The 27795-nt window shown below is 43.9% G+C and overlaps 1 protein-coding gene across 1 annotated transcript in view; it reads left to right on the top strand.

The window, feature by feature from the left end:
- DOCK8 (dedicator of cytokinesis 8) overlaps positions 1-27795 on the top strand; it is a 209522-nt gene that overhangs the window by 120073 nt on the left and 61654 nt on the right. Inside the window, exons 17-31 of the mRNA XM_044272650.1 lie at positions 207-345; positions 422-523; positions 3303-3398; positions 3949-4183; positions 7257-7421; positions 8387-8547; positions 15953-16048; positions 17312-17407; positions 18011-18160; positions 19342-19455; positions 21026-21181; positions 21757-21896; positions 22470-22639; positions 23070-23209; positions 24040-24222. Coding sequence (XP_044128585.1) covers positions 207-345; positions 422-523; positions 3303-3398; positions 3949-4183; positions 7257-7421; positions 8387-8547; positions 15953-16048; positions 17312-17407; positions 18011-18160; positions 19342-19455; positions 21026-21181; positions 21757-21896; positions 22470-22639; positions 23070-23209; positions 24040-24222 — 2143 coding nt within the window. The remainder of the gene's footprint in view (positions 1-206; positions 346-421; positions 524-3302; positions 3399-3948; positions 4184-7256; positions 7422-8386; positions 8548-15952; positions 16049-17311; positions 17408-18010; positions 18161-19341; positions 19456-21025; positions 21182-21756; positions 21897-22469; positions 22640-23069; positions 23210-24039; positions 24223-27795) is intronic.

Raw genomic sequence — 27795 nt, 5'->3', positions numbered from 1 at the left:
GGGTATGGACTAATTAGCTGACTAGAGTGTGACACTGAGCCTAGAATATTGGACCTTTTCACAAAATTCAAATTTTAAGCTGCATTAATGTAATTCCTTTTAATTTGCATTACTGCAATCAATGGACTTTTGCACGATATTCAAATTTTTTGCGTTTCACCTGTACTACATTTAATGAATTCAGGTATTTTATTATTTGATTTCAGGGCTCCTGATTTCTATGAAGAAATAAAAATTAAACTACCTGCAAAGCTTACAGAAAAGCATCACCTCCTGTTTACATTCTACCATATTAGCTGCCAGCAGAAACCTGCCACTTCTGTAGAAACTGTCCTTGGATATTCTGTAAGTGACTGGCCAACACAAGTTTCTCCATTTTAATGTTACAAGCTATGCACATTCATGGGCTTTTCTTCCTTAGTGGTTGCCAATCTTGAAAAATGATCGGCTTCAGACTGGACTTTACTGCCTCCCTGTGGCAACCGAAAAGCTGCCTGCAAACTACTCGATGCATTCTCCAGAGGTAATCTAACATGTTTTCCAGAAGAAGGGTCCGATTTTCAGATTCCACACAAGTGGAGTTCTCATTTTTGGGATTTACACAGGTACCAAGCATTTTTTAAGGTTGGATTTAAACATGCAGTTTTTATAGACAAAGTCAGGAATTGATAATGGGGGAAGAGGGTAGAAAGACGTAAAGCTTTTTTTGCATGTTTTTTTTTTCTTTTAGCAGTTGTAAAAAAAATAGTCCCTCATGTTTAATATTAACTTTTTTCTGCCATTTTTCCTGTAAAGAAGCCGATTGCAAAAAAAACCTGTGCATTTAATTTATAATTGTGTTACAAAACACGACTTATTTTTTCTCTTAATAACACTATGGCCCTAAATACTCAAGACCACCGTCTGCAGCCCAGGACTTGGGCAGGTCTTGATGAGGCCGGAGGAGGCATGTAATTTATTATAAGGCACAGACCTCTGGCAGTCCGTGCGCCGGAATTAAATCTACTGAGGTGTCATATATTTCAATCACTATTTACATCAGTTACTGGAATAAATAAAGAAGAATGACCCAGGACCAATGGGCCCATTCCTTTCCACACCCCTTTTTCTTAAAACGTGTAACTCCACCCTAACATTTTATTCTTTAGCATTCATTCCTGGCTTTACAAGCCTGCATCAAAAATTGCATGCGTGAATCCAGAATTGACCAAGTTGTACTCACAGATTTGTCAGGATGTGGCGTTCAGAACGGAGCTGTCCTGTAGCGCAGAGGCTGGTTGTGGTCGTTTGCTATGCTCTATACAGGCAAATTAGTTTACCCCTACAATTCCTTGCACTTTGGAATTGACTGTCCTGTAATCTAATGCATTAAAGGGGGAACTTAAACACTGAAGGCCAATTTTCTGGTGTCAATTTGCTATCCTATAGCTTGCTTTCTAGCAAAAGGACTGCCAGCAGAAGATTCACCAAATTTTTCAGAGGCCTACGCTGCTTTACGTATAGGTTGGGTATATTTTACTTCAGTGCACTTCTAAGACCCCAATCTAAATACTTTTCCTCTAAGAATTTCCTAGGAGTTAATCATATTACTATATCCTGTATATTGAGAAGGTGCAGGACTTAAATCTGGAATATGGCATTGGCAGACTCGGATATCTGCACCCTTGTGGTCTGTTCTCCAGTTGAAACTATTTGACTCCAGCAGTTTGTGTATTCAGGAACCTATTTCATCAGCCACAGTATTGTCTACTGTTGGGACTGTGTCTTCAGAAATCTCTGAAATGTATCTTATACGGTTTTCAAACAACAGGACGTCCTAAAACCTAAGGGGCTGTTCACACAATGTTCTTTAACAGGGAAATCTGGCACCTATTCCACTCCTGGCTGTATAAGTTACTGAGATCTTTGATGGCCCAAACCGCTCCAGGGTTGCAACAGTAACAAGTACATGACTCTCAAATTTGACTGGATAACATCCTTAGTCACTAGAATCTAGATGTCAGGTTCATTCTGATTCATCCAGCCCTGCGCTATACAACACCCCCATTCTGTCTTCACAGCCACATCGAATCTGTATACAGCGGGAACATAGTCAATGGAGAAGGGAACCTAGGAGCCACTGTGCCTGCAAACCAGCACCTGACAATGTTCCACCATGGTCCATTCTTTGTGCCTGTGTAACTCGTTGTTGTGTTCAGGTGAGCACAGCATGTGGCCAAAGTAATTAGATGAAATGGTCAATTCCGCTGAAAATTTTATAAGAGATCTCCAGGCAAAAACTGAAAAATAATTTTTTGCCTGCTTTAAGGTAAACTTTCCATCCCCATAAAGTCTTGCTTACTTGTGGTGCAGCAAGGTATATTGTAATAGTAACTGTACCAGAATACTGTGTTACTGAATGCGGAAGGCTTGGTGGATGGCTTCATACTAGAAGTATTATAGATGCAGTTCTATATCACATTATTGTCCATGAGCAGACACTGTATTGTGCATAGGACCTGAAGCAGGGGCAGAAACAGATCTCATAGGGCCACATAGAAAACTGGGTATGGACCCCACTGCACCATCAATTTTCCAAAGGGCAACACCCAAGATTTTTGATGAATTTATGTTCTTTTTCATTAAGCAGAAGAAATTTTAATTTAAAAAAATGTAATAAAAAAGGTCACCCTCGGCCTCACCTACTTTATCCAATTCTGTGTCAGTAAAGGTGGACCCAGGTGCTTCCAAAATATAGTGCTCATTTTGAACACCATATTTCTCAGTATATTAGTATATTTACACCAGGCAACTGGCATAAACACATTGATAAATCTCCTGCTTCACTTCACTCAAAGCTGTCTGTCTGCAGCTACCCCTAGGGAGAGCTCAGTGCCTAGGAATATATACAGTTACCATTGTCTGCAATGGAAGCTATAATCATCTCTTTTGCACTAAACTCCCCTTAGTGGTGGCTACATAAAAATGCAGTTTATTCATATTGGGAAAAGAAGAAGTTCAGAGCCAGGCCCCCACCCCTGCCCCCCTCAGTTCCTACTCCACTGCTCTGAGGCCGTATGCTCCTGCTTCACATGCCCTATACTCCCCACGTATGAAGCATAAGGGTGCATGGAAGATTTGGCCATGACGGGAAAGAATATATATTGTATATTGGTGGTGCAGAATATTATATATTGGTACGTTGCTATTGAACTTACAACCATTTAATTAATAGAACTATATATAATTATAATTATTAGTTCCACATATACAGTAAGTGACGATTTACTTGAAAGTGTTTATACTTTTTGCATTCTTTACAGAAATTACCAGCGCAGCCCACACCTGTTAAATGGGTTGAAGGGCACAAGGGCGTGTTTAATGTGAAAGTGCAGGCCGTCTCTTCAGTGCATACCCAGGTATCATGTCATTCTAATATCTATCTATCTATCTATCTCTTATCTACCCATTATCTATCTATCTATTATCAATCTATCTCTTCTTTCTATCTATGATCTATCATATTATCTATTATCTATCAATTTATCTATATCTATCTATTATCTATCTATCTATCTATCTATCTATCTATCTATCTCTTATCTACCCATTATCTATCTATCTATCTATCTATTATCAATCTATCTCTTCTTTCTATCTATCTATTATCTATCTATCAATTTATTATCTATCTATCTATTATCTATCTATCTATCTATCTATCTCTCTACAATTAGTATATAACTATTGACTATTCTAAAATTAGGTCTGCAGCAGCAGGTTAGGGTAAGGGGCTTGTGTTTCCTTGCATTTATTGTATTAATATTGGCCGCTCTCTGGAGGTGATGCATCCATATGATCAAAGGAAGTTTTGCATCTGTAGCCACAACAGTAATTGATGTGTAGACTCGCGTCAGAGCCGTACTAATGGCTTTGGACTAGACTGATAAATATTCTCTATATTTTCAGGACAACCACTTGGAGAAATTCCTCATTCTCTGCCATGCACTGGAAGGTCCTGTGACTTTCCCCATCCGCGTCTTGGATCAAAAGATCACAGAAAACTCTTTAGAGCATGAGCTTAAACTGAGCATAATTCAACTAAGTTCCTCCAGACTAGAACCATTGGTGCTTTTCCTCCATCTTGTTTTAGACAAACTCTTTCATCTTACAGTGCAACCTATGGTGATTGGAGGACAAACCGGTAAGTCCTACTAATTAGTTTTAGAAAATACACCTCTGGAACTAAGTGGTTGTCGAATACTGAAAGTTAAATAGTTTGTCTCAGCTGGACAATCCCTTTTAAAGGATTTTCTTTCTTCAGGAAATGACATTTATCATGTAGATAAAGTTAATACAAGCCACTTACTAATAATCTACAGGTGAAACCCGAAAAATTAGAATATCGTGCAAAAGTACATTTTTTTCAGTAATGCAAAATAAAAAGAATTGCATTTATCCAGCTTAAAATTAGAATTTTGTGAAAAGGTTCAATATTCTAGGCTCAAAGTGTCACACTCTAGTCAGCTAATAAGTCCATACCCCCTGAGCAAAGGGTACCTCAAATTGTGACTTTGGAATTTCATAAGCTGTAAGCCATAATCATCCAAATTATACCAAATAAAGGCCTGAAATATTTCACTTTGCATGTAATGAGTCTCTCTCATATATTAGTTTCACCTTTTAAGTTGCATTACTGAAATAAATTAACTTTGCGCGATATTCTAATTTTTCGAGTTTCATCTGTATTGTGATTGTCCATATTGCTTTGTTTGCTGGCTTGATTTATCTTCACATTGCATTAAACACTGTGCATTTCCAGGGGTTACGGCCACCACTGCAGCACAAATACAAGGTGATAAGGATGGGAACTGCTTTGCAGGTGTGCCTAGGTGCACTCCCACAGTCCCTGCCGCCAGGCTGAAGCCTTTCCCTACAGTGTGCAAGTACGACCACCGCTGCTGGATTGCAGGGTGGTCGTAAGCATGGAAACATGCAGTTTATAATGTATTAACTGTCCTGCCACAGACCCTATGTCTCTGAAAAACCAACCAATATTGGTGGATAAAAACTGCACATGGCTGATCCAGGGGGAGATGTATTACAGATGGGCCCACAGTGAGTGCTCTAGTCTACAGCAAAGGATCCGACCTCTATGCCATCTCATCTCCTTACTGTGTGCATGGAATGGGGATGCGTGTTTGCAATGAATTACCAATTAAATTTTTATCTTTTTAAATGGTTGATCAGATTTTACTTTATAGTGGAAGCAACTTTTTATTCTTAATTAGGTCATCTGGTTTAAAAAATAAATAAATTATATATTAGATTAGGGAATTCTGAGGTAGAAGCGGTGGGTAACCTGCCACAGCCAGTGATTGGCTGCTGTGGTCACATGCCCCTGTGTCAACACATCATCTCTGGACCAGGAAGTAGAGAGGAGCGGGAAATCGGGCGTAGTGGGAGTAGTGGGGATCTGGTGAGCATGGCTTACTTTATTTTTCTACAGCATTCTAAACAGTTACAGTATACATATATATTTTTTCTACTGAAAATCCCCTTTAAGGTGTTACTAAAACCTGTAGTAAGAATTGCTATAATACAAAGTACATCTACACTAGCCCAAGTTTATGAAGCATCAGTGGATTTTAGCAACATATCTTCATATTCTCTATTACAACAGTTTGTCAAGCTTCAGTGTGGGAGGGAAACACCACACCGAGCATAGGAGGGAAGGGGGGAACAGGGAATCAGGCCTGAGAACTAGGGAAGGAAAATGGACACCCCCTAGTGAAAACCCTAACCAAAATCCTGACTGACTACCAGTATGAACAGACCCCAAAGGTTGGTGAGGTCATACGCAGGAATACCTAGAGTCCTATCAAGCCCTATAGGACCCTGGTACTAAGACTACATGTTCCTCCAAAAGGAAGGACGAACAGGAGTCTTCTTCAGGCCTAATACAAATAATAGGGAAATGCAACACACAGAACCCAAACAAAATACAAAAGGGAAAGGAAAGACTTAACTTCAAAGGAGCAATGGAAGCACCAGGAACTCAGCTGAGCTCCAACCACAATCTATCCAAAGGTCCAAACAGAAGCTATAAACCGCACAGCATTGTGGGAGAAGCAACTATAAATAGAGAAGGTTAAATGACCCTAATAGCCACACCAGGGGAAAGGTGGTGTGGCAAGCGCCAGAAACAACACAGACGTCATTTGATCCAAACGGAAAACATGTCGACTCAAACCACATGTTGCCAGTCTCGCCGATCTCCTGCCACCTGTCGCGGGAACGTCTAGACACAGTTGCCCAGATTTACTGTGTAAACAGTAGCACAATTTGGCACATCTAAGGTTTCTACACTTTTTTTTTTACATGCCCGACAAGGGGACGGGTCTTATTGAAAAGAGGCAGAATTTAGCAGGAAATAGGACGGGCCTTAGATGCGCCATTTTGCGCCAAAATTTTGCCGCAATTCTGGAGTAAGGTAAAAATCTCAAAGTAAGTCGACCAATAGTTGGTATAGAGTCAGAGAAAAGCGTCTATCCCTGCAGTTATCATCCAGCCTGAGCTATCCTCGTTTCAAACAGCCCAAACTATTTTAACTATTTCAAAGCGTTGGAAGATACGAAACGGCTGTTAGCTGCATATTGATATGTCTTGCCCGTCGCTGTGTGCACTGTATGGGTATTGATCAATAAACTGCAGGTTTTACCGGAGAGTGCTATGGAACACCTCTCTTTGGATCATCTATAAAGGTACTTACAAACATGAATTTTTCACTTTTTTCTGCCACTAAACAAACGCCAGATAAACAGCATGCTTTTTCTTAGGGCGCCTGCGTGTCTTGTGGCATTTTTTTTATTTATTGCTGTGTGTCATTTTTTTCCCAATAGTGAAAGAGATGTAAAAATATCTGAATAAAATATGCTACAATAGGTGTTTTTTAAAAGCAGGAAAGACTTTAAAAAAAAACCTACCTAATAAACGTAAATGCCAGTAGCAAAAAAATGCTTATGTGTTCTGCATTTCATATTTCCCAAAGAACTTCAGCTGGTGTTTTTTTTTTTCTCCACGAAAAGGGAGCAAAAACTGAAGGTGCAAAAAAACACCAGAAAAAAAAAACACAAAAGTGCAGTAAACATCACTAAAAAACTGTGTGAAACGGTACTAACTTTTCCGTATGAAAATCAAGGTGCAGTTTATCCTTATACCAGCAGATGGCAATACTGATCTGTATGTTTGAAATTAATTTTCTCATCTCTTTGCAGCCACTTTTTCCCAATTTACCTTTGAATCAGTGGTTTCCATAGTGAGTAGCCTTCATAACAGTAAAGAACTCAGCAAAGACCAGCATGGAAGAAATTGCTTACTGGCATCATATTTGTATTACGTATTCCGTCTTCCTGATGTTCAGAAGGACATGTATTTAGCAGGTACTGTCATAATGTCAGTATTCAGATTGTTCCGTTAGAGGTTTTTTGCTAGCTCCACATTCATGAAATTCTTTGACTAAGGCTTCATGCACACGAGCGGATGTAGATGTGGATCTGCAAAATACGATTGTTCATGTTGCATCCGATTTTTTGTGGAGCTATGGACTTCAGTGGGTCCGTGATCTGCATTTTCCGGCCAAGTCTAGGACATGTTCTATCCATATGTCTCTACCACAAAACGGATACAGTTGTGGGCATCTGTCTATCTCATAGCTATCTGTCTATCAATCTGTATGTCTATCTCATATCTATCTATCTATTTATCTCATATGCATGTATCCACATTATAGCGAAGCAATATCTGCTATCTATGTGTCAGTAGTATATCTATTGTGACACAGAGAGGGATTGTGTCTGGCAAGGCAGTTATTTTCCTCCCAGCATGTGCGGCTCGGCTGGTTTCTAGCCAGGTGAGGTCAAATATCGGACCAGACTTTAAGTGCCGGTCCGGGTTTTGGCAGCACCTAGCTGTCCTTAAATAGGCAGCTGGGCTCAGCAGAGATGTCTCTGTTTTTTGGATCTGAGGCTTTGCACGGTGCAGGAGGGCTGAGAGACGCATGCTGGGGAAACAGGCCCCCTAAAGCCTGCTGTGGACTACTGGAGGCAGAACTGCCAGCAAGGTGACTTGTGTTATATGAACTTTCCATTGTGTGTGAATTAACACCAAGACTGCAAAGTTACGTGCTGTTTTGTGCAATTGCTTCAAGTGTAAATAAACACTGACGTTTTGAGTTAAGAACTTGTATTTTGCCTCTGTACTGCGCCCGCTTACCCTATTTACCAGAGCGAAACCCCACACTATCTATCTATTTATCGATCTATCAGTCTTTCTCATATCTATCTATATGTGTAAAATCGGTCTTCTATCTATTAATCTATTTATCTGTCTAATTTTAATTCTATAGGTGGAACTATGGCAGATGTACGTTACAACACAGTTGGCCGGATCTCTGCTGCTTCTGTTGGCTCTAAGCTGGCCCAGTCGAGGACAATGAGCTCAAGTAATCCAGATATTGCAGGGATGCAGAGTGCAGATGAAGAGGTCAAAAGTATCATGTCCTCCAAGGTGAAACTGGCATTTCATAAGATCAGAATTTTATATGCTTACTATTTTACTAACATGACCTTCTTAAAGAGGACGTGTTGGCAATCTTGACACATATTCTTTATTAAGAAATTGTGTTCCCAGTGAAATAACCATTCTGAAGCAACATAATTCTGTTTTGTGCTGTTGCTCTGTTACTCCACCTATAATTTTAAGAATAAATTGTCAAATGGGTGTTAGCATTGCCCATTTCAAAGTGATCTGTGCCTACACGGAAAGGCATTGGCAGCATGGATTAGACAGTGAGAGAGTATGTTAGAGCACGCTGGTAACTTGTCATTTCTCGCCCAGTTTCCTTGGGGGACACAGAAGACCTTGGGTATAGCTCATCTCCATAGGAGGCGTGACACTAAGTGAAAACTGTTAAGCCCCTCCTCCACAGCTACACCCTCAGCCTGGAGAGAGAGGCTGCCAGTTTTTGCTTAGTGTCCAAGGAGGCAAGACACTCCCTGCTACTGCAGGGCTGTTTTCTCCTTTGTTGTTTTTTAAAAATTTTTGATTTTTACTTTTTTATTTTCTTTTGTTCCAGAATACGGGACAACAGAGACGCACTAGACCTCTCTGTTTCTCCCGGGGTTGAGCTGCGCCAGTGCCGGTATCCGCACTGCTGCCTCCCCCACAGAAGGCAAGGTGGACCAGGGCAGCCCAGCTCCCCTGCATCCCGCCAGCGTAAGGGTCGCCCGCACGCCAAGTCCCTCTTCCAGCGTCCTGCCACTACGGTGCCAGTAGCTGAAGGGGCGACCCTGCTGGAACGGACCGAGGGTGAAGACGGCTGTGGTGAGAGAGTGGCTTCTCCAGCCCTACGACCCCCTCCCCCCCACCCCGGTCTCCTGCTTGACTGACCCCCATACTGGTCTGGCCACCCTAGTTTGTTTTATTAGTTCCCTCTCCTCCCCTCCACTATAGGTGCATCCACTGAGGGGTTATGCTGGCGTCCCTATCATGCCGCCCAGGGAGCTGCCTCTCTCCTTGCAGGGTCCCCCATCCCCCCCTATCGCCTTACCGGTGCGCAGGCATCCCTCCTTGAGACGGCTCAGGGCCTGGGCCCTCTCCTGACTGCTGCGGCGTAGGGCCCTTGTTTCCGGTCCGCGGGGTGGGCTCCCGCGGCCGGCATGACTGCGGTGTTCAGCGGACCCCGGCCGACCGCAGGTGCTCGGAGAGGCTGTCTTCCGGTCGGTCGGGCGCCGCAGAAAGGTTCTATCCCGGGCTCCTTCTTCCGGGCCCCCTGATTCTCCGGCCCGCGGGGTGGGCTCCCGCGGCCGGTATTGTGCATGCGCCGCTTCGCTCCCTCCAGATCCCGGCCGGTACCTCCGGGCACCGCAAACTTTAGGCCCCGGCTTCGCGGCCTACTAGGCCGCAATATTCCGGCCTCGATTGGAGGGGGCGGGCATTCGCAGGCGCGAATTCTTCCCGCCGGAGGTCCCCCCGCCCCCAGGGGATCGCTGCACTGCCCTCAGGTCCGATCTGTATTAACCTCTTGGACGCTGACGGCTGCCATCTGGAGGAGACCCTGGGATGGCTAGCCTCTCAGTGAGGCTGTGCTCTTATATGGTGGCCCCTTCCTGCCTAAAAGAGGCTGTGTTTTACAATAATAAATAGAAAAAAAAAAAAAAAAAAAAATTAAAATAAAATAAAAAATATAATAATATTAATAATGAAGTGTGAATATATATCATATATATGAAATATCTGTATTTTATGTTGGCTGCGCAGGATACTGCAGCCTGACCTTAGAGCGCTGGCCGTATGCCTGCCCCTATTCTATAGGTGGCATGTTGCGCTCCGTGGCACTGGCCAGGTATACATGTTTCCCTTTCTAGGCGGACCCTTGCCCTCTCCTGGGGTACGGCGCTGGCCAGGTGCAGGCCGCCTTTTTCTATAGGCAGAATTAGTCGCCCTCTCCAGTCGCGGTGCTGGCCATGTGCATGACCCCCCATTATAGGCGGCATACTGCACTCTCTCTGGCTGCGGGCTAGCCTTGTGCATGACCCCCTTTCTGTAGGTGGAATACTGCCCTTTTACCGCATACGATGCTGACCATGTGCACGACCCCCTTCCATAGGCGGAACGCTGCACTCTCGCTGGATTTGCTACGGCCATATGCGTGACCCCCTTCCATAGGCGGAACGCTGCACTCTCGCTGGATTCGCTACGGCCATATGCATGACCTCCTTCCATAGGCGGAACGCTGCACTCTCGCTGGATTCGCTACGGCCATATGCATGACCTCCTTCCATAGGCGGAACGCTGCACTCTCGCTGGGTTCGCTACGGCCATATGCATGACCTCCTTCCATAGGCGGAACGCTGCACTCTCGCTGGGTTCGCTACGGCCTTATGCATGACCTCCTTCCATAGGCGGAATGCTGCACTCTCGCTGGGTTCGCTACGGCCTTATGCATGACCTCCTTCCATAGGTGGAATGTTGCACTCTCTCTGGCTTCACTGCTGGTCATACGCATGACCTCCGTCCAAAGGAGGACTGCTGCGCTCTCTCTCTCTGGATTCGCTGCCGGCCATATGCATGACCTCCGTCCATAGGCAGAACGCTGCACTCTCGCTGGATTCGCTGCCGGCCATATGCATGAACCGGCCATGGGCATGACCTCCTTCCATAGGCGGAATGCTGCACTTTCCGGATTCGTTGCCGGCCATACGCATGACCTCCGTCCATAGGCGGAATGCTGCACTCTCTCTGGATTTGCTGCCGGCCATGTGCATGAACTCCTTCCATAGGTGGATTGCTGCACTATCATTGGATTCGCTGCCGGCCATGTGCACGACCCCTTCCTTGGGTGGTGTGCTGCACTCACTGGAATCGCTGCCAGCAATGAGCATGTATCCTTTCCTCAGGCGGCATACGCACAACACCGCTGACTGTGGTTGTTTTCTCGCCAGTGCGTTGCTGGCCATGTGCATGTCCCGCATCCTTGGCGGGGTGCTTGCATTTTTGCTGGATGCGGTGACGGCCGTGTGCATTACCCCGCCCCTTTCTGGGTGGAATACTGCTCTTTCGCCGGATGTGTTGCGGGCCATACACGGCCCTCCTCATCCATGGGCGAAAAATTTGCACCCTCACGTGACCCATGGCTGTCCGTGATATGCTGTGCGGGATTCTTGCATGTTCTCCTTCATTGTGGAGTAGTTGCACTCTCACAGTATTCGGTGTTAGGTGGGTTATTGCGCACTCGCTTAATGGTTGGATAACCCCGTGCATGTCCCCCTTTCACTGGGCGGACCTCCCTCCTGCGTTCCCGCTGGGTACTGTGCGGCCATGTGATTGGTCACCTTCTGGGCAGACTATGGTATGTTCTACTTCTCTGAAGTTGTTACTGGCCTTGGGCATCCCCCCTTTGGGACGGGCCTTTGCATTCTTACCAGCTGCAGTGTTGCCAGATACGTTTCCCCCTTTTCTGGGGGGCCTGCCTGCATTTCCATCGCATGCCATACTGATGTCTTGTGCATAACTCCCTTTCAGGTTGCACTTTGCACTTCCGTTGATACTGTTGGACTCTGTGGCTGATCCCCTTCACTGGGTGTCTATTTTTTTGCGGTGAGCGGTATTTCTGGTGCACTCTGTCCGTTGTTTGGGCCGTGTATGCCTTCTCCTCCCATAGGTGGGTTGGCCTTCTCACTGCTTGCGGGGCTGCTCGTACGTATGCCTCACTTCCTCCTGCGACATTCCCTCTTTTTCTCTTGGGATGTGGTGCTTGTCACGGGCCTTGCGCTCTTCTCTAAAGAGATCATTCTGTCCACCTGTGTAACCCTTGGGTGCTGTCATACAAGCATTAAAAGAATGCCATTGTATTCAAAGGTGTATTCCTTAGATATAGTAGATGGGCTCTACTGCTCTCTACTTCGCCGAGCTGGGTGGTGCTCGTTTCTCTGGTTTGGCCTGTATATTGTGGTCCCGTTGGTCGGCATCCACCATGTCCGTTGGCCTTTCCACCTGGGGAGTGTTCGTGGTTCTTTGATAGGTGCCCTTTCGTTCTCCCGTGCACTCGCTTCCCGGCGCAAGTGGTCACTGGGTCGAGAGTGCCGTTTGCAGTGCCACTCGTTTTCGGCGTTGGCTCTGGCGGGGCTGCTGTTCCCTCGCCTGCTACTGTTTCCTCCTCTTCGGGTGTCGTGCAGTATGAGTCTTTTCTTTTGGCGCCCCCTCCGCGCTTCAGGCTGGTCCGCTACCGGGTTCGGGCCGCTTTTCTCGGGATGGTCACCCAGCTTCTCTTGGGTGCTCGCTTACCCAGGTCCGTAGGACCTCCACCTTGGGTTCTTCAGGGTACTCGCCTTCTGCGTGGCAGTGAACCGGGCGTCTCAGTGAGCGGGGTTCTGCCTTTGAGCTGTCCTATGGCTTCCCTGTTGCCCACTCCTCCTTTCGGTTGGAGGGTGTTATGCCGGCCTCTGTCTCGACTGCCTTTTCTCGCCGGCTCTGCTTGGCTCCCGCTCGGTTCGGCTCGGCTCCCTCCGGTGTGGCTTTTGCCCCGGCCGCGCTTCAGTGGCGGTTCCTTCACTGCCCTCCCATCTGGGGAGAGCTTGGTTGTTCATGTGGATGGTTCTGATGTTCCTCTTGGCCTCGTACTGTCTCCCTTGTTCACTCTGGCTGTAACTTGGGAGGAACCCCCATTCGGTCGAGATTGTCATTAGATCTCCCACACCGGGACTGTAGGACGTCTTCCTGTGGTGGCTACATCGACATGGACTTTAGCCTGTCTTGTCCTGGCGGTTACTGGGCGGACCCTTCGGTTCCTTTCCGTCTGTCCTTCTGCTCCCCCACTCCGGGTGGTTACAGGACAACGTTGCTCGGGGGCCGACGGGACCAGTTTTTGCCGACCGTACTGCCCGTGTTTCGGGTCTGCGCCTGTTCGCATTGGGTTTTCACCCGCTTGCCCAGGCGACTCTTGCGTGCTCGCTAGTGTTCGCTCCTAATGGTTCTGTCTTTCTTCAGTCCGACCTAGATCTGGGACTGGGACTCTGTTGCTTGAAGTGTCAAGTGTCGGCGCTGTCCTTCCCCTTTCAGCGTTCCCCGGCCCTCTGGGCCTGTCAGGACCCTCTTCCATGGAGCGGCTTTGGGGTTCCCTTGTACTGCCCCTGGGTACCGCCCTGGGCATTGCATACTGGGCTCTTGGCACTCCAGTCTTTCCCTTGGAGCCGTTACAGAAGCTCTCTCTACTCCTTCTGTCCTGTACGGTTATGTTTCCGTAGCCGTCGTGTCTCTGGCGGGTGCCTGGGTGGCGGCCCTTCTTGTTCCGGGCCTTCTCTTTCCTCAGGACAGGGCTGTTCTCCATCCCGTCTCTTCCTTCCTTCTGAAGGTGGTGTTTGTCTTTCATTTTGACGAGGCTTTCGTCCTCCCCTTTCCACCCCCGGGAACGGACTCTTCTTCAGATTTGGGAGTTGTTTGGGCCTTGCGGTTTTTACTTGGAGATCTCCGGCTCTTGTCGACGTTGGGTCACTTGGTTTTCTAGGAGGTCCGCGCAACGGGTTGGTGGCCTCCGGGGTGGCTTTCCTCCGCTTTCTCACTGTGGTTATTGCTGTGGTTACCGCACCAAGGGCAGGGTTCTGCTTTTGGTGTCTCCGTTCATTTCACCAGAGTTGTCGGTGCCTCCTGGGCCGGAGGCATTTGGCTTCGGCCATGCGTCTGTGCGAGGCGGTCACTGGTCTGCCTTACAGCGTTCTACAGGGTGCCTACTCTGGCTTCGGCAGGTGCTGCCTTGGGCCGCCTGGTCTGCGGGCGGCGGTTTCTTGATGCCTTCGGGTGCTTCGCCTTGGTGCTGTGGTCCCTCCCCCTTTTGGACTGCTTTTGAACGTCCCAAGGTCTTCTGTGTCCCCCAAGGAAACTGGGCGAGAAAACGAGATTTTTGTATAACTTACCAGTAAAATCTCTTTCTCGCTCTTTCCTTGGGGGACACAGCACCCACCCATTCTTTGTTTTTCTCTACACGGTTTCCGAGTTGTTTTGCCCGTTGGGTAGTTGGCTTGTTGGTTCCACTTTTGGACTTTGCCTTTTTTCACTACTTGGACACGCAACTGGCAGCCTCTCTCTCCAGGCTGAGGGTATAGCTGTGGAGGAGGGGCTTAACAGTTTTCACTTAGTGTCACGCCTCCTATGGAGATGAGCTATACCCAAGGTCTTCTGTGTCCCCCAAGGAAAGAGCGAGAAAGAGATTTTACTGGTAAGTTATACAAAAATCTCGTTTTTACTCATAATGTCTAAGAGGAATAACATAGGGATGGTACAGTGTGGATTATAAGAGGAAGTGTTCCAGAATTGTTATATTATGGGGAATACAAATATTTGCTTAGACAGGAGAGGTGACAGGTCCTCTTTAAAAATACCTTGATCTTAATGTAAATATTAGGCAACTTATATGCCCTCTCTCTGTTCAGATGAGTTACAGTGAGAGTAGATGCAGAGAATATTTTAGGAAACTGTAGGTCATGTGTGAGTCACCTAGACAAAGGGACGGACACCAGGAAATAAACGTCCTGAAGTTCATCAAAGGACTATAGATTATATTATGTCTGTCCAAGCATTAGCCATTATGACAATGGCCGCCCACTGGACTACTAAACCCAGATCAAGCAGATATTTAAATGGATGAGATACTGAATCTTTTCCTACAAAACAACGGTATATATCAATCTGCTTGGCTCCTCCTGTGCTATAACATGCTGCCTGTAGATCAGACACTATGACAGGTTCTCTTTTAGGGATAACCAGAGACAGTCATATGTGGATAGGTAGGGTATAGTCTCTTACTAATAATAAGAATGATCTTGAATTGCCCTTTTCACACAAATTAAAACAATTTTGTTGTATGCGACAGAGATGTGGTTTACTCAGAAAATGATGGGATCTGGTTGGTTATGATGCTTGGATTTAGTCAATGAGTTACATTGTATGTTATTTGCCCTTTAGACACAGTTTTCCTCATTTAGAGGGACTACTTTGCATATATCTCTTAGTGATATGTGCCTGAAATTCTCCACAAGGAGAGTAGGCATTACTTTCTTATGGCCAATTCAAATGGCAGCCTGCCATCTGTTGATGGAGCATCTGACAGAATTGTAAATGTAATTTGGCGGGCATATAAAAAGTTTTCCTTTTAATTTTCATATGAAGAGGAAAATAATAGACGTAGAATATGCCATTTGATTAAGTAGGACGTTGTCCCCATCACCCACCAGTGGTTAGCAGCAGTGATGATAAAGTGGGGGCCTGGCAGTACGTTACATCAGCCCGGGTGACCGATTCCTGAGAGTTCATGAGTAAAGGATGCAGAGAAACATGTATGATATCCATAGAACTATAGGATATGTATCTACAATATATATAAGGAGCATTAATCTGCTAATATTGTCATTCTCCTCAGGCTTCTGGCCGCAGCAACAATCGTATGTCCTTCTTTATTGAGTCCAGTAATGACCTTCAGAACACTATGGCCAGCACCAGACCGTCTGGTAAAAAGGTGTGAGACATTATATATACCTCAGCTAATATTGGAAAATTAAGATAATTACTTCTTTCATGAGAAATAAAATCTACATATTGCTTGTTATTGACTTATAGCAATGACAGTGTAACTGCCTGTACATTTATTACTGGATGTGTATATCGTGCATCCATATAATACCGATTATTTATTATTTTATAAGGTCTAGTTATTTATTTCAAATAAAATAGCATGATCATTCAGCAGTAAATAATAGCCATGTATTTGTTTTACGTGGCAGATTTCTCTTTTTTTAGTAAATCTAACAAATGAGCCTTTAAAGAAAGTGTTTCAGATACTTATTGCAGTTTTTATTGTGTACACTATTTAATAGGACACAGTTTACTAGTACTTCCATCAGTCAGTCATAGACATAGTCATTTGGATTTAAAATAGGTCCCATAATAAGAATATGAACAATTCTGAACATGATCACTCATTCACTGAGAACCGATGATGAGTATTTTCTATGTGTCTCTATATGTAATGCTGGAAAGATAGAATAAAAGTTAGAGGGTTATGAGCTAGATAGACAGACAGATGGAAGGAATGGTGGATAGATTTGAGATGAACAATTCTGAACATGATCATTCATTCATTGAGCATAGATGACTAGTATGTTCTATGAACATTTATGAATATGAATATATGGTTTGCTAAAAAGATAGAATAAAATATAGAGGGTGTGATATAGATAGATAGAGATAGGAAGATAGGTATATATGAAAGAGAGATAGATATTAGATAGATCAATATAAGATAGATATTAGATAGATAGATCATCATATTAGATAGATAGATATCAGATGGATAGATATTAGATAGATAGATAGAACAAAACAAGAAAAAACAGCAGCACAGTCACTACAGTCAGTAGGGTGCAATCCCTCTGGGACCATAGGCACAAGGTTCACTGAAAGATCCAAAAACATAAAAACGAGGCAGCACTCCGATAGATGGTGAATAGGGTGTTGGTGTTGGACCCAGAATAAACTGGGTCCAACACCCTATTCACCGTCTATTAGAGTGGTGCTTGTTTTTTGTTTTTTTTTGGATAGAAAGGAGATCAGTTGGTGGGTTGAGGGCATATAATGGTTTACCAGTGATACCCAAACACATTGATTGAGCTGTGATTTTTCTGCTTTAGGAGATTTGTTTTGTATTGCTTATACCAGTAAGTGCTTTATTGTGTAATGTTTATTGCATGACATTTTGTTTGTTTGTGTTATTCTGTTTAAGTACTTTCATGAGGAACTGGCTCTGCAGATGGTGGTCAGTACCAACATGGTGAGGGAAAATGTCTTCAAGTATGCCTGGTTCTTCTTTGAATTATTGGTAAGATCCTTTACCTTACTCTCCCACTATTTATACATTATGGTAGGGGCATACCCCTCAAGTCTGCAACAGATCTGGTCCGAAATGAGCTGGTATTTGCTGTGGCATTGCTTCTGGGATTACAGTGGGTGTTTTGCTGCTTTCAGCCTTTGCATTGCAAAGGTTGAAAGCTAGGGGTATAACTAGCAGCATAAATTGACATGATGCAGACTGAATACCCGCAGCGCAAGTCATTTCTCACTGCAGGCTTTCTTCACTGCGTTTGGAGGAGACTTACCACGTCACTGCTACTGTTAAATTCAGTAGATTTTCTGGATGCAATTCCACTATGGAGAATCTACAGCATTTATGCACATGTGGCCATACCCATATACTTGACATGGTTCCATTATTAGACATGTATTTTAAAGTCACAGGCAAAAATATCCTGCTGCATATTTTTGGGAAATTTGTTGGCGCCACCACTATTTATTCTACAATTTAAAATGCAGATGATTGCTGTATCTGCTCGTTTAATGTCTTCTTCAATATATATTATGATATTACCATATGAAGACCCATACAAAGTTCTTCGGAATTCATTGTTCCTGTTTCCGAACCCAGGTGAAAAGCATGGCTCAGTATGTTCACATCGTAGACAAGCAGGAGGTCCCTAGAAGAAGTCGCTTCTCCAACCGTTTTAAAGATGATATAAGTACTATCGTTACTGTGGTGACATCTGAAATAGGAGCGCTTCTTAGCAAACCTGTAAAGGTAGGTGCATATGTACCCTGCATTCATATCATGTCTGCTTATTTATGGAATACTTAACAGGGAACGTTAATCAAAGCAGAGAACATAATCCAGAAACATTCATGTGAGTTTCCATAGATTTGCATGATAATTTCTCCCTGTTTCTGGTGGAAATTATAATATACCCATCAGGCCGCAGGAGCCATGCCCACCCCAACAGACCCCATGTGTAAGATTGGTACAAAATGTAAAAATATTAATTGTGCCGATATTTGCGCCTTTTTGTTTTTTAGAAAAACAGGGCAAGTTACATAATACATTCCTCCCACTGTGCCTTAGAACTGATTATTGTCAGTGATCTGATTCTTATATGACACTTAATGTTTTTGATCCATTGTACAACCTTAAAGGGGATCTGTCATGTCCGAAACACCCCTGAAACTAAAGTAAGCATTGTATAGTGTAAGTGATGCTGAATCCAATTATGTAATTTTTATCTTCATAATCACTTGCATTCTGACGCTGTGATCCCACAAACCAGCAGCAAAGTGCATTCAGAGGAGTCCTCCTGGAGTCCTCTCCATTATATGTGTGAGCTCAAGAGTCCTCTCAAAGTATTTTACTGCTGGTTTGTCAGAGCACAGTGATTATAAAGATACAAAATACAAGTCACGTAATAAATTACTCCCACCATGACTTAGAACTAATTATTGTTAGTGATCTAGTTCTTATATAATACCCAATGTTTTTGAGCCAATGTACAAACTTAAAGGGGATCTGTCATCTTCGAAACACCCCAGAAACTAGTGTAAATGGCACTCCAGTTGTGTAATTTGTATCTTCATACTTCCAACATTGAGCTCCAGCAAACCAGAAGTAAAATGCATTCAGGAATCCTCTCCATTTTGTGTGTGAGCTCAGGAGGCCTTTCAATGCATATTACTGCTGGTTTGTCAGAGCACAACATCATAATGTAAGTGTGTATGAAGATACAAATTACTTAATAGTTTCTCAGCGTCATTTACACTATACACTGCTTACTCCAGTTTGAGGGGCATTTCGGAGTTGACAAATCCCATGTAAATGTCTTCAAACTGTCCCGGAATACAATGATAAGGAATATTTCATATAAGTACCCAGAATTCCTGGATGTAACCAGCTCATACTAAATACCTAAGTAAGTGACTTGTCTATTATTTCAGGAGACAGAACATGCAGAGAAAATGAACATAAGCCTGGCATTCTTCTTGTATGATCTACTTTCCCTGATGGATCGTGGTTTTGTTTTCAATCTCATCAAACATTACTGCAATCAGGTACAAAAACTAAGCTTTCATCAAGTGCCAATAGATACATACAGTACATATTGAAAAGGACATATTCTGGAATGTAACGTGGGTGAATAGTCCTGCACTTGTTCTGTGTGTCACTTAAAGGGAACCTGTCACCAGTTTTATGGTGTCCTAACTAAGGGCAACATAAATAAGTGACTGATTCTCTTAGCAAAATGCTGGGTCACTTTCTTTAATTGACCCAGTCAATCTGCCAACATCTTGTATTGAAAAGCTCCAGCTGATAATGATGGTCATGAATATTCATGAGCCCCTGACTCTCCCCGCCTACCTGCTGCTGAATGACAGTTATTTTCCATATGAATCAGCAGCCGGTGGGCAGGGGAGTGGCTATATCTCTGAATTAAATATACGCTGGACTCAATGACATCACGCTGGACTCAAATCAGCTCATTAACATGCGGCATGTGGCATCTTTGTGTGTATATTATGAGGTAACCATCTGTCACACCAGTAAGTGAATACATCTAAGGTACTTTTTAGTAGTAAATAATTGTATATAATTAGTTATATTATAATCAAATATCCACGACAGGTTCCCTTTAAATGTTCAGTGATGTCATCTCTGGTCAGAAATATGTTTTCCCTTGTTCCTGAGCTATTTATTAGCCTGCCGCATACAGCCTGTCGCATCTGCTGCTGTAGATGTGAACGCAGCCTTACCTGGTTACATAACCCTCCATCAGCGGCCAAGGTTGGGACCTCCGTATGGACAGCACAAAAGACTTAGCCAACAAGGGGGCATAGAAATATATAGAAATATATGGTGCAGAATATCAATAAAAGCTATGTTAAATGCCATATAGTCATCTTACAAATACACATACATTGGTCAACAGTTTCCAGAAAGTGGCTAACCTCTTTAACCCCTTTGCACACCTTGATGTGACTGTACATCACTGGTGCATGAGAATGTATAACATTTCCAGAAGTAACACATTGCAATACATTTCAGTTTGACATATGCTTGTAAATACACGTAGAGAAAGAAAAGAACATTGATCAAAGGGTACACAATCTTGCCAGTTGTCACAAGATGTATTCACAGCCAAAGCTGAACCTAGAAAATGAAGATAAGCCCAATGGGGAGATAAGTACATAATAGCCCCTTGTCAGAAGGAGGTTACAGACCCAGGGAAGTATAATGGTGCCATTCAATTAACTACTCATTTGAGTGTGAAAACCATCACAATCGGCTTAACTGATGACTATTGTTCTATAGGTCATTCACTAATGATGTTATTATACATGTGGATTGTTTGTACATCCTGCCATTTAGTTGGATTAGACCATATCAGTGTCTGTTAATATCTTATGGCACCCACCCAGGTCACTTGAGGATTCATCCAAACCAACTCCTATGATGGTATTCTTCTCATGCAGGACCAATAAGTCAGTTGTTTTTGTATATTAAATATTAAAACTCTATCCTAATGAGTATGGTTTTAATATGGTATGTAGTAGTCTCTCAGCTCACACAGTTGCATACTGTAAATATGTCTTAGTACATAATCTATTCTGTTCTGTTTTCCAGTTGTCAAGCAAGTTGAATTCTCTACCAACCCTTATCTCTTTGAGACTGGAATTTCAAAAGATTCTGTGCAGTCATGAGCATTATCTTAACCTAAACCTCTTCTTTGTGACATCATCATCTACACCAGCTTCTCCATGTCCCTCCATTTCTTCCGAGGTACCAATAAAAAATAAGTAACTTAAAATCTAAGTATTTCCATGCTCTGTCTTTATATCCATGGCAACCACCAAGTTTTTATTCTTGTGTGGACTTGGACATTCCTAGATTTTGTTTCCTCCCCCTTGAAGCGTCTCAGAAAAATATTATTAAGATTTAGGGATTGGTCATCAATATGATATTTGTGGGAGAGCCACTTCCCAGACCCCTGATGATCCGCTGTATGAAAAGGCTGCGGCTATGCATGAGCACTTAGGGCTCTTCCTAGGCCAGTGACTTAGGTCTCATTCAAGTGAATGGGGCTAAGCTGTCATACCAAGCACAGCTGCTATCGAATATATGGCACTGTGCTTGGTAAGCTGTGAGGAGGCTATGGCACTCACCGGAGCTCCGCTGAGCGCTGTGACTTCCTCTAACAGCTGATCAGCCCTGGGACCCTTGCCGATCTCATATTGATGACCTATATTAAGGATAGGCCATCAATATGAAAATCCTGGAAAAGTAACTGTTTTAGATACTTTGCGAACTAGAATTGGCAAGTTTTTAAGTTAATTGGATTTATTTTTCCTGCGCAGAATTCCAGTTCCTGCTCTAGCTTCCAGGATCATAGAATAGCAAGCATGTTTGACCTCTCACCAGAGTTCCGCCAAAAACACTTCCTAACTGGACTCCTCTTGACAGAACTGGATGCTGCACTGGATTCTGAAGCGGAAGGGTTTGTTCAGTCTATATACATACAGAGCACAATCACTACTTATTACTGTATCCCACTATATAATAATATACCGTCACACAATGTTTTAAAACAATTTTACCCACAATTTTTTTCCTAATGAGGGTAAATTCTTAAAAAGATGCCTGACCCTGTCAATCAAGGGAAGCTCTGATGCTCCGAGGGATTCGGGCGCTCTGCCCTCAGTGCTTCAAATACATAATTAACTTATTAATAAATTGCTAATTTTCACCTGAACAGCGCAAAAGAATATCATAAGACAGTTATAGGTTTATTCAGTAGGATCTACCCCACCTGGCATTAAGCCGGATTTAATAAGGTTGTTCCTGCTGATAATATGCACTATAACTTAATTGTGTTTGAGGTTGATTTGTCTTTGCTTATAAGCTCATCTTACTATCTTGTACACATAGTAGACCTTGATCAAATCCATAGGAAGCCACTGAGACAGGGGTGCAGACATTGTTTGACACACTATTCAATACTAAAGATAAAAGTATTACAACTGTACAGCACATCAGAAGATTAATTGAATAATATATTTTACTTTCCCAGAATCAGTAAGGTGCAAAGAAAGGCCATCAATTCTATACACAATCTTCTGAGTTCACATGATCTGGATCCACGCTGTCAGAAAATGGAGATAAAGAATAAAATTGCTGCTCTTTATTTGCCTTTGGTCAGCACTATTTTAGATGCAATCCCTCAGCTACATGATTTTTCAGGTAACTATATTTCGGTAGAAATCTCCCAGGGTGTGAAATTAGACACACATTGCACCAAAATTAGACTGTTGTAAAATGTTTCACAAATGTATAGAAAATTAGTATCTTGAGGATCTGGGTGGTACTGTTTCTTCTTGTGGAGCCTTGTGGGCTTGAGGAGTCTTGTAGGCCATGCAATGCTCCTCTGGGAAAGGGTATGCAAATCAGCTCCCTTACTAAAAAGAAGGAAAGACAGCTGTGCCTCTGGTGACACCAGTTGGAAGGTAGCTTACGGATAGCTGTCTTTCTACTACTTTTTTTCTTTCGTTTTAAAGAGAACTTTACATAGATTAGTTTCTTGATATGCTTGACATATGCATCTACAGCTCAAAAATATATGTGTTGTATTTGATTTGGGTGCATTTAGATTAATTAGTCTATTGATTAAAAGTTTTAGACTCAAAGACTGGAAAAACACGCAGTACAGATGAAGAACCAGAGACTCCAAATCTGATAAACCCGAATGTTGCTATGGCAGTTGCAGGAAACCAGTTTGGTCTTAAGTCTTCACCACTGACTCTGTCTTCAGTTGTAAGTGCAATTTACCTATAAGTCTACACATCACCATTTTCTTCTATTATGCATTTGTCTACCAGTTATAAGAGTCCTGTAATTTTCTGTAGAAATGCAGAACCAAAATTGGTACCGGATCCGGCATTAATACATTTCAATGGAAATTAATGCCGGCAATCCGGCAAGTGCTGCGGTATTTTCTCCGGCCAAATACCGTAAAAGGGATGGAATGGAAGACATCCTGATGCATACTGAATTGATTGCTTTCCATTCAGAATGCATTAGGACAAAACGGATGCGTTTTTTTTCCGGTATTGAGCCCCTATGACGGAACTCAATACCGGAAAACTTTAATGCTAGTGGGAAAGTACTCTAAGGGAAGTGAGGGAAGATAGCTCTGTCGCTTGTTCAGTCAACAGCTATTGCAGGTATCTGGGCACCTTAAAGGTGTTGTCTGATAGGCCATCAGCATCTGACCCTTCTGGTCAGCTGTTTAAAGAGGTTCCGGCCTCCTGGCAGCTCACCAAGCAGCTGTGCTTGGTACTGCAGTTCAGCCCCAATCTCTTGAATGTCACTGACCTGCGCCTAGGCCATGTGACAGATGGAGCGTCGCAGTCTCTTCAAACAGCTGATCGGTGGGGCTGTCAGGAGTTGGACCCCCACAGATCTGAGAATAGGTCATCAGTATTAAACAATGGGACAACTGCTTTAAGAGCAAACCTGCAATTGACCTGTGACCTCTCTTTCTTTAGATAGTCAGTCTAGTCATACTGTAGACCAGTGAAAAAAGGTATAGTACAATTGAAAAAATTCAATAAATGGCATAACACATATTTCCTTATCTTTAGCCTCTAAAAATGTACACCACTCTGAGTCCAGAATCTACCCGCAGTCTACTAACCTGCTTCCTGTGGATCATGAAAAACACAGAACAGAGTGTCATCCAAAAGTGGCTGGCCTACCTACCCACGCTGCAGCTAAACAGAATACTTGATTTACTCTATATGTGTGTCTCCTGCTTTGAATACAAGGTACATTTTTGGATTCCATTTTATATTTGTTTTCACAGAAGTACAGAAAAAATGTAGTCGTATTTTACTTTTATTTTTGGACACTGGATGTCAGTTTTCTCCTCTTACTGTCTGTGAAGCTTTCCTGGATTATGCAGCCTTTAATTCTTTTTTTTAAAGGGGTTGTCCCACATAAAATATTCTAAATTTTTCTAACCAAAACCTGGATCTGACTTTTGTAATTGCATGTAATAAAACAATTTAGTACAGCCAGTGAGTTATTCACTGAAATCTATCTGTATGACGCCACCTGCTGTTTGCCATTTTTCGAAATTCTCTGTCCAGCTCACTGAGATTGGCATACATACTCTGTTCCATCCTTTAACCGCCACCAGCTGCAGCAGAAAGGGCATGTCCCCAGAGAAAGTTCACCCCCCTGAGCTGCCTGCTTAAAATAAACTGCAATTGCAGCAATGGAGAAGGAGATCTCTGGATCTATGTAAGGTACAGGGCTGGTTCTAAGTTTATTAGAAAGAGATTGCTGTGTACTTTATGATAGATGCTATTCTTTTTTTTTTTTTTCTCATGGAATAACCCCTTTAATTATGTGTTTTTTTTTTTGTTTTTTTTTAACCCCCCCTCCATCCATCCCCACCTTCTACAAACCAGACCCACATACAAAATCAGTGCATTGGTCCATAAATTTGTATGGGCAGGTATGTTTGGTACTACAACTTGTCTTAACCATGTTAGGGTCCATTCACACGTCCGTATGTGTTTTGCTGATCCGCAAATTGCGGATCCACAAAACATGGACACCGTCAATGTGCGTTCCGCATTTTGCAGACCGCACATCGCTGGCACTCTCATAGAAAATGCCTTTTTTTGTCCGCAATTGCGGACAAGAATAGGACATGTTCTATTTTTTTGCAGAACGGAAATGCGGACCCGGAAGTGCGAATCTGCAAATGCGGACAGCACATTCCGGCCTAATTGAAAATGAATGGGTCCGCACCTGTTCCGCTAAATTGCGGAACGGATGCGGACCCATTTTGCAGACGTGTGAATGGACCCTACGTGTGTAAACAATGAATTGGATGCAGTGCTGGCAGGATTGCCACTGCCTATTTCATTGTGCCCCACTAATAGCGCATCATTTTGAAAGTCACAGAGAACCCTTTTAACGCTTTCTCAAAATTATATATATATATATATATATATATATATATATATATAGTGGGGATTCGCTCTGGTAGTTAGGACTAGCTGATGCAGTATTAAGACAAAGTACACAGTTCTTGAATCAAACAGCAGTGTTTATTCACACATTGGTGTATAACAAAATGCAGATAAGGTGTATCACAAAACGCAGCTGGTTTGGTGTTTGTTCACACACAAGGAAAGTCCATAAACAATAAAAGTCACCTTTTCACCTGGGTGTTAATTCACACCCTGTTAGCAGTTCAGCCTCATCAAGTCCATAGGCGGCCTGTTCGCTTTTAGAGGGGCCTGAGTCCTCCAGCCAGGCTTAAACCTCAAATCCCAGCACAGCCCTCAGTTCACAGCACACAGACTCCTGAGCTCCACTGTCAGAGGGAGGTAAATCCACACCTGGCAGTGCTGGCTGTTTGTTATGCCTTGCAAAACCCAGCCTGGAGCATGGGAAGAGTCACCCACCCAGCACTTTGACTATTCCCAGTAAGAGCCGTCCAGAATCAGCTATGACAGCCATGCTAAATCTCATGGTGTCAATTAGCAATAGCTGCTGCTGACACATCAAATTCGGCTCTTACTTCACCGAGGCCAGGAAGCTCGGTGACACATACCTTCCATCCACGATGATTCCAAGTACCTTCTTACAATATATATATATATATATATATAGTGGATGTTAGGTGTTTATATATGCTAGCAGACACCCACTGGCAGGGTCCGTGATCGTAGACCACTATGATTACAGGCATCTAAACTCTCAAATGCCATGATCAATTGCGATCATGGTGGCAGAGAAGTTATTGGGAGGGAGCTCCACACCCCCATTCAACGTGATCAAGGGAGCTGTTCGAGTATTATGGCAGTTGGGAGCTGGGCCTCCTGCAGGCGATTGTGTACAAACTGCAGTGGTGATGTGCCGGTATACAGCATGTGACGGGTGCAGTGAATCACTGTCCTCAGCATTAAACCTCTGAGGATAGTGATTGGCTGCAGAAGTGAGATGCCGTATAGCGGCACATCGCCACCGCAGTTTGTACACAAGCAGAGGCAAGAGGACCGGTCCGACGACGCAAAGAAAGTGTTGAGTATAACAGGATTTTTTATTTTTAGACTACTGAAGGGCTTGTCTGAGATTTAATTATTGTAGACAACCTCTTTAAGCCCTGCCTCTACCAGGGCTTAAGAGGAACTTTACAATGCCAGGCCTTGGCACTTTCACAAGAAGATAAGATAAACATCATCCTGTCTGTGCTCCCTGGTGATAGCGGCAAGGTCTTGTATCCCCGCGAGATGGAAGCTCTCGGTGCCTCCGACTATCAGTTTTTGGATCCAAAAGGTGGAGGAGATCCGGAGAATGGAGGAACTTACCTCACAGCTGAGAGCCAAACATAAAGCCTTTCTTGATTCATGGGCCCCCTGGTTTTCTTTTCAGGAGTCTCAGGAGTTCCAGGACCTTCTGGTCTAAGCGGTGGATTCCACTTGATACTTTTTATTTACCCCATATGTAGTACCCCCCCCCCCTTAATGTCTATTGTTTGTGTGTATTGTCATCCTCCTCCTGTTGTTATTGTCTAATGTGGCTCTTCCTAGTCTGTGTCCATTTATGCACTTTACTCATACTGGTAATTTTGTTTTAACCTCTTAAGGACATAGGGCGTACAGGTACGCCCTTGTGCCCTGGTACTTAAGGACACAGGGCGTACATGTACGCCCTGTGTATTTCTGATCACTGCCGTGCGGCTGGCAGTGATCGGAACCCGGTGCCTGCTCAAATCATTGAGCAGGCACCTAGGCTAAATGCGCCCCCATGTCGGCGATCGCGGCAAACCGCAGGTCAATTCAGACCTGCGGTTTGCTGCGATTTCTGCAGTTTCTGATCCCCGCGGTCCCTGACCGCGGGGATCAGAAACTTTAGCATTCCTAAAATGCATCTGTATCCCCCCCTCCTGCACCCCTTAGTGATTTTTGCCGGGTGGGAGGTGCAGGGGGAGGGTTGCGGGCGGTGCGGGAGGCGGGCGGTGCGGCAGGCGGGATCGCGATCCCCCGCCCGCCTCCCATTGCGTAATCGTTGGTGTCTAGTGGGTATACCAGGGTGCCAGCACATTGCTGGCACCCTGGTATAAACGGCTGACATCGGTGATGCGATGTCAGCCGTTTAACCCTTTCCATACAGCGGTCCGTACGGACCGCTGTATGGAAAAGGTTAACAGCGCAGGGAGCTCCCTCCCTCTCCCATCGGGGGGCTGCTGTGCCTTTGCAGCCCCTCCGAATGGAGAGGGAGAGAGCTCCCAGGCAGCCCCCCAAGCCCCGTCCTTACCCTTCCCCGTCTGCGCAGTTCTGACCATAACTGAGCAGACGGGGAAGGTTCACATGGCAACA

Source organism: Bufo gargarizans, chromosome 1, assembly GCF_014858855.1.
Source record: "Bufo gargarizans isolate SCDJY-AF-19 chromosome 1, ASM1485885v1, whole genome shotgun sequence".
In the NCBI taxonomy this organism is placed as follows: domain Eukaryota; kingdom Metazoa; phylum Chordata; class Amphibia; order Anura; family Bufonidae; genus Bufo; species Bufo gargarizans.
This window is presented reverse-complemented; position numbering and strand designations above follow the sequence as displayed.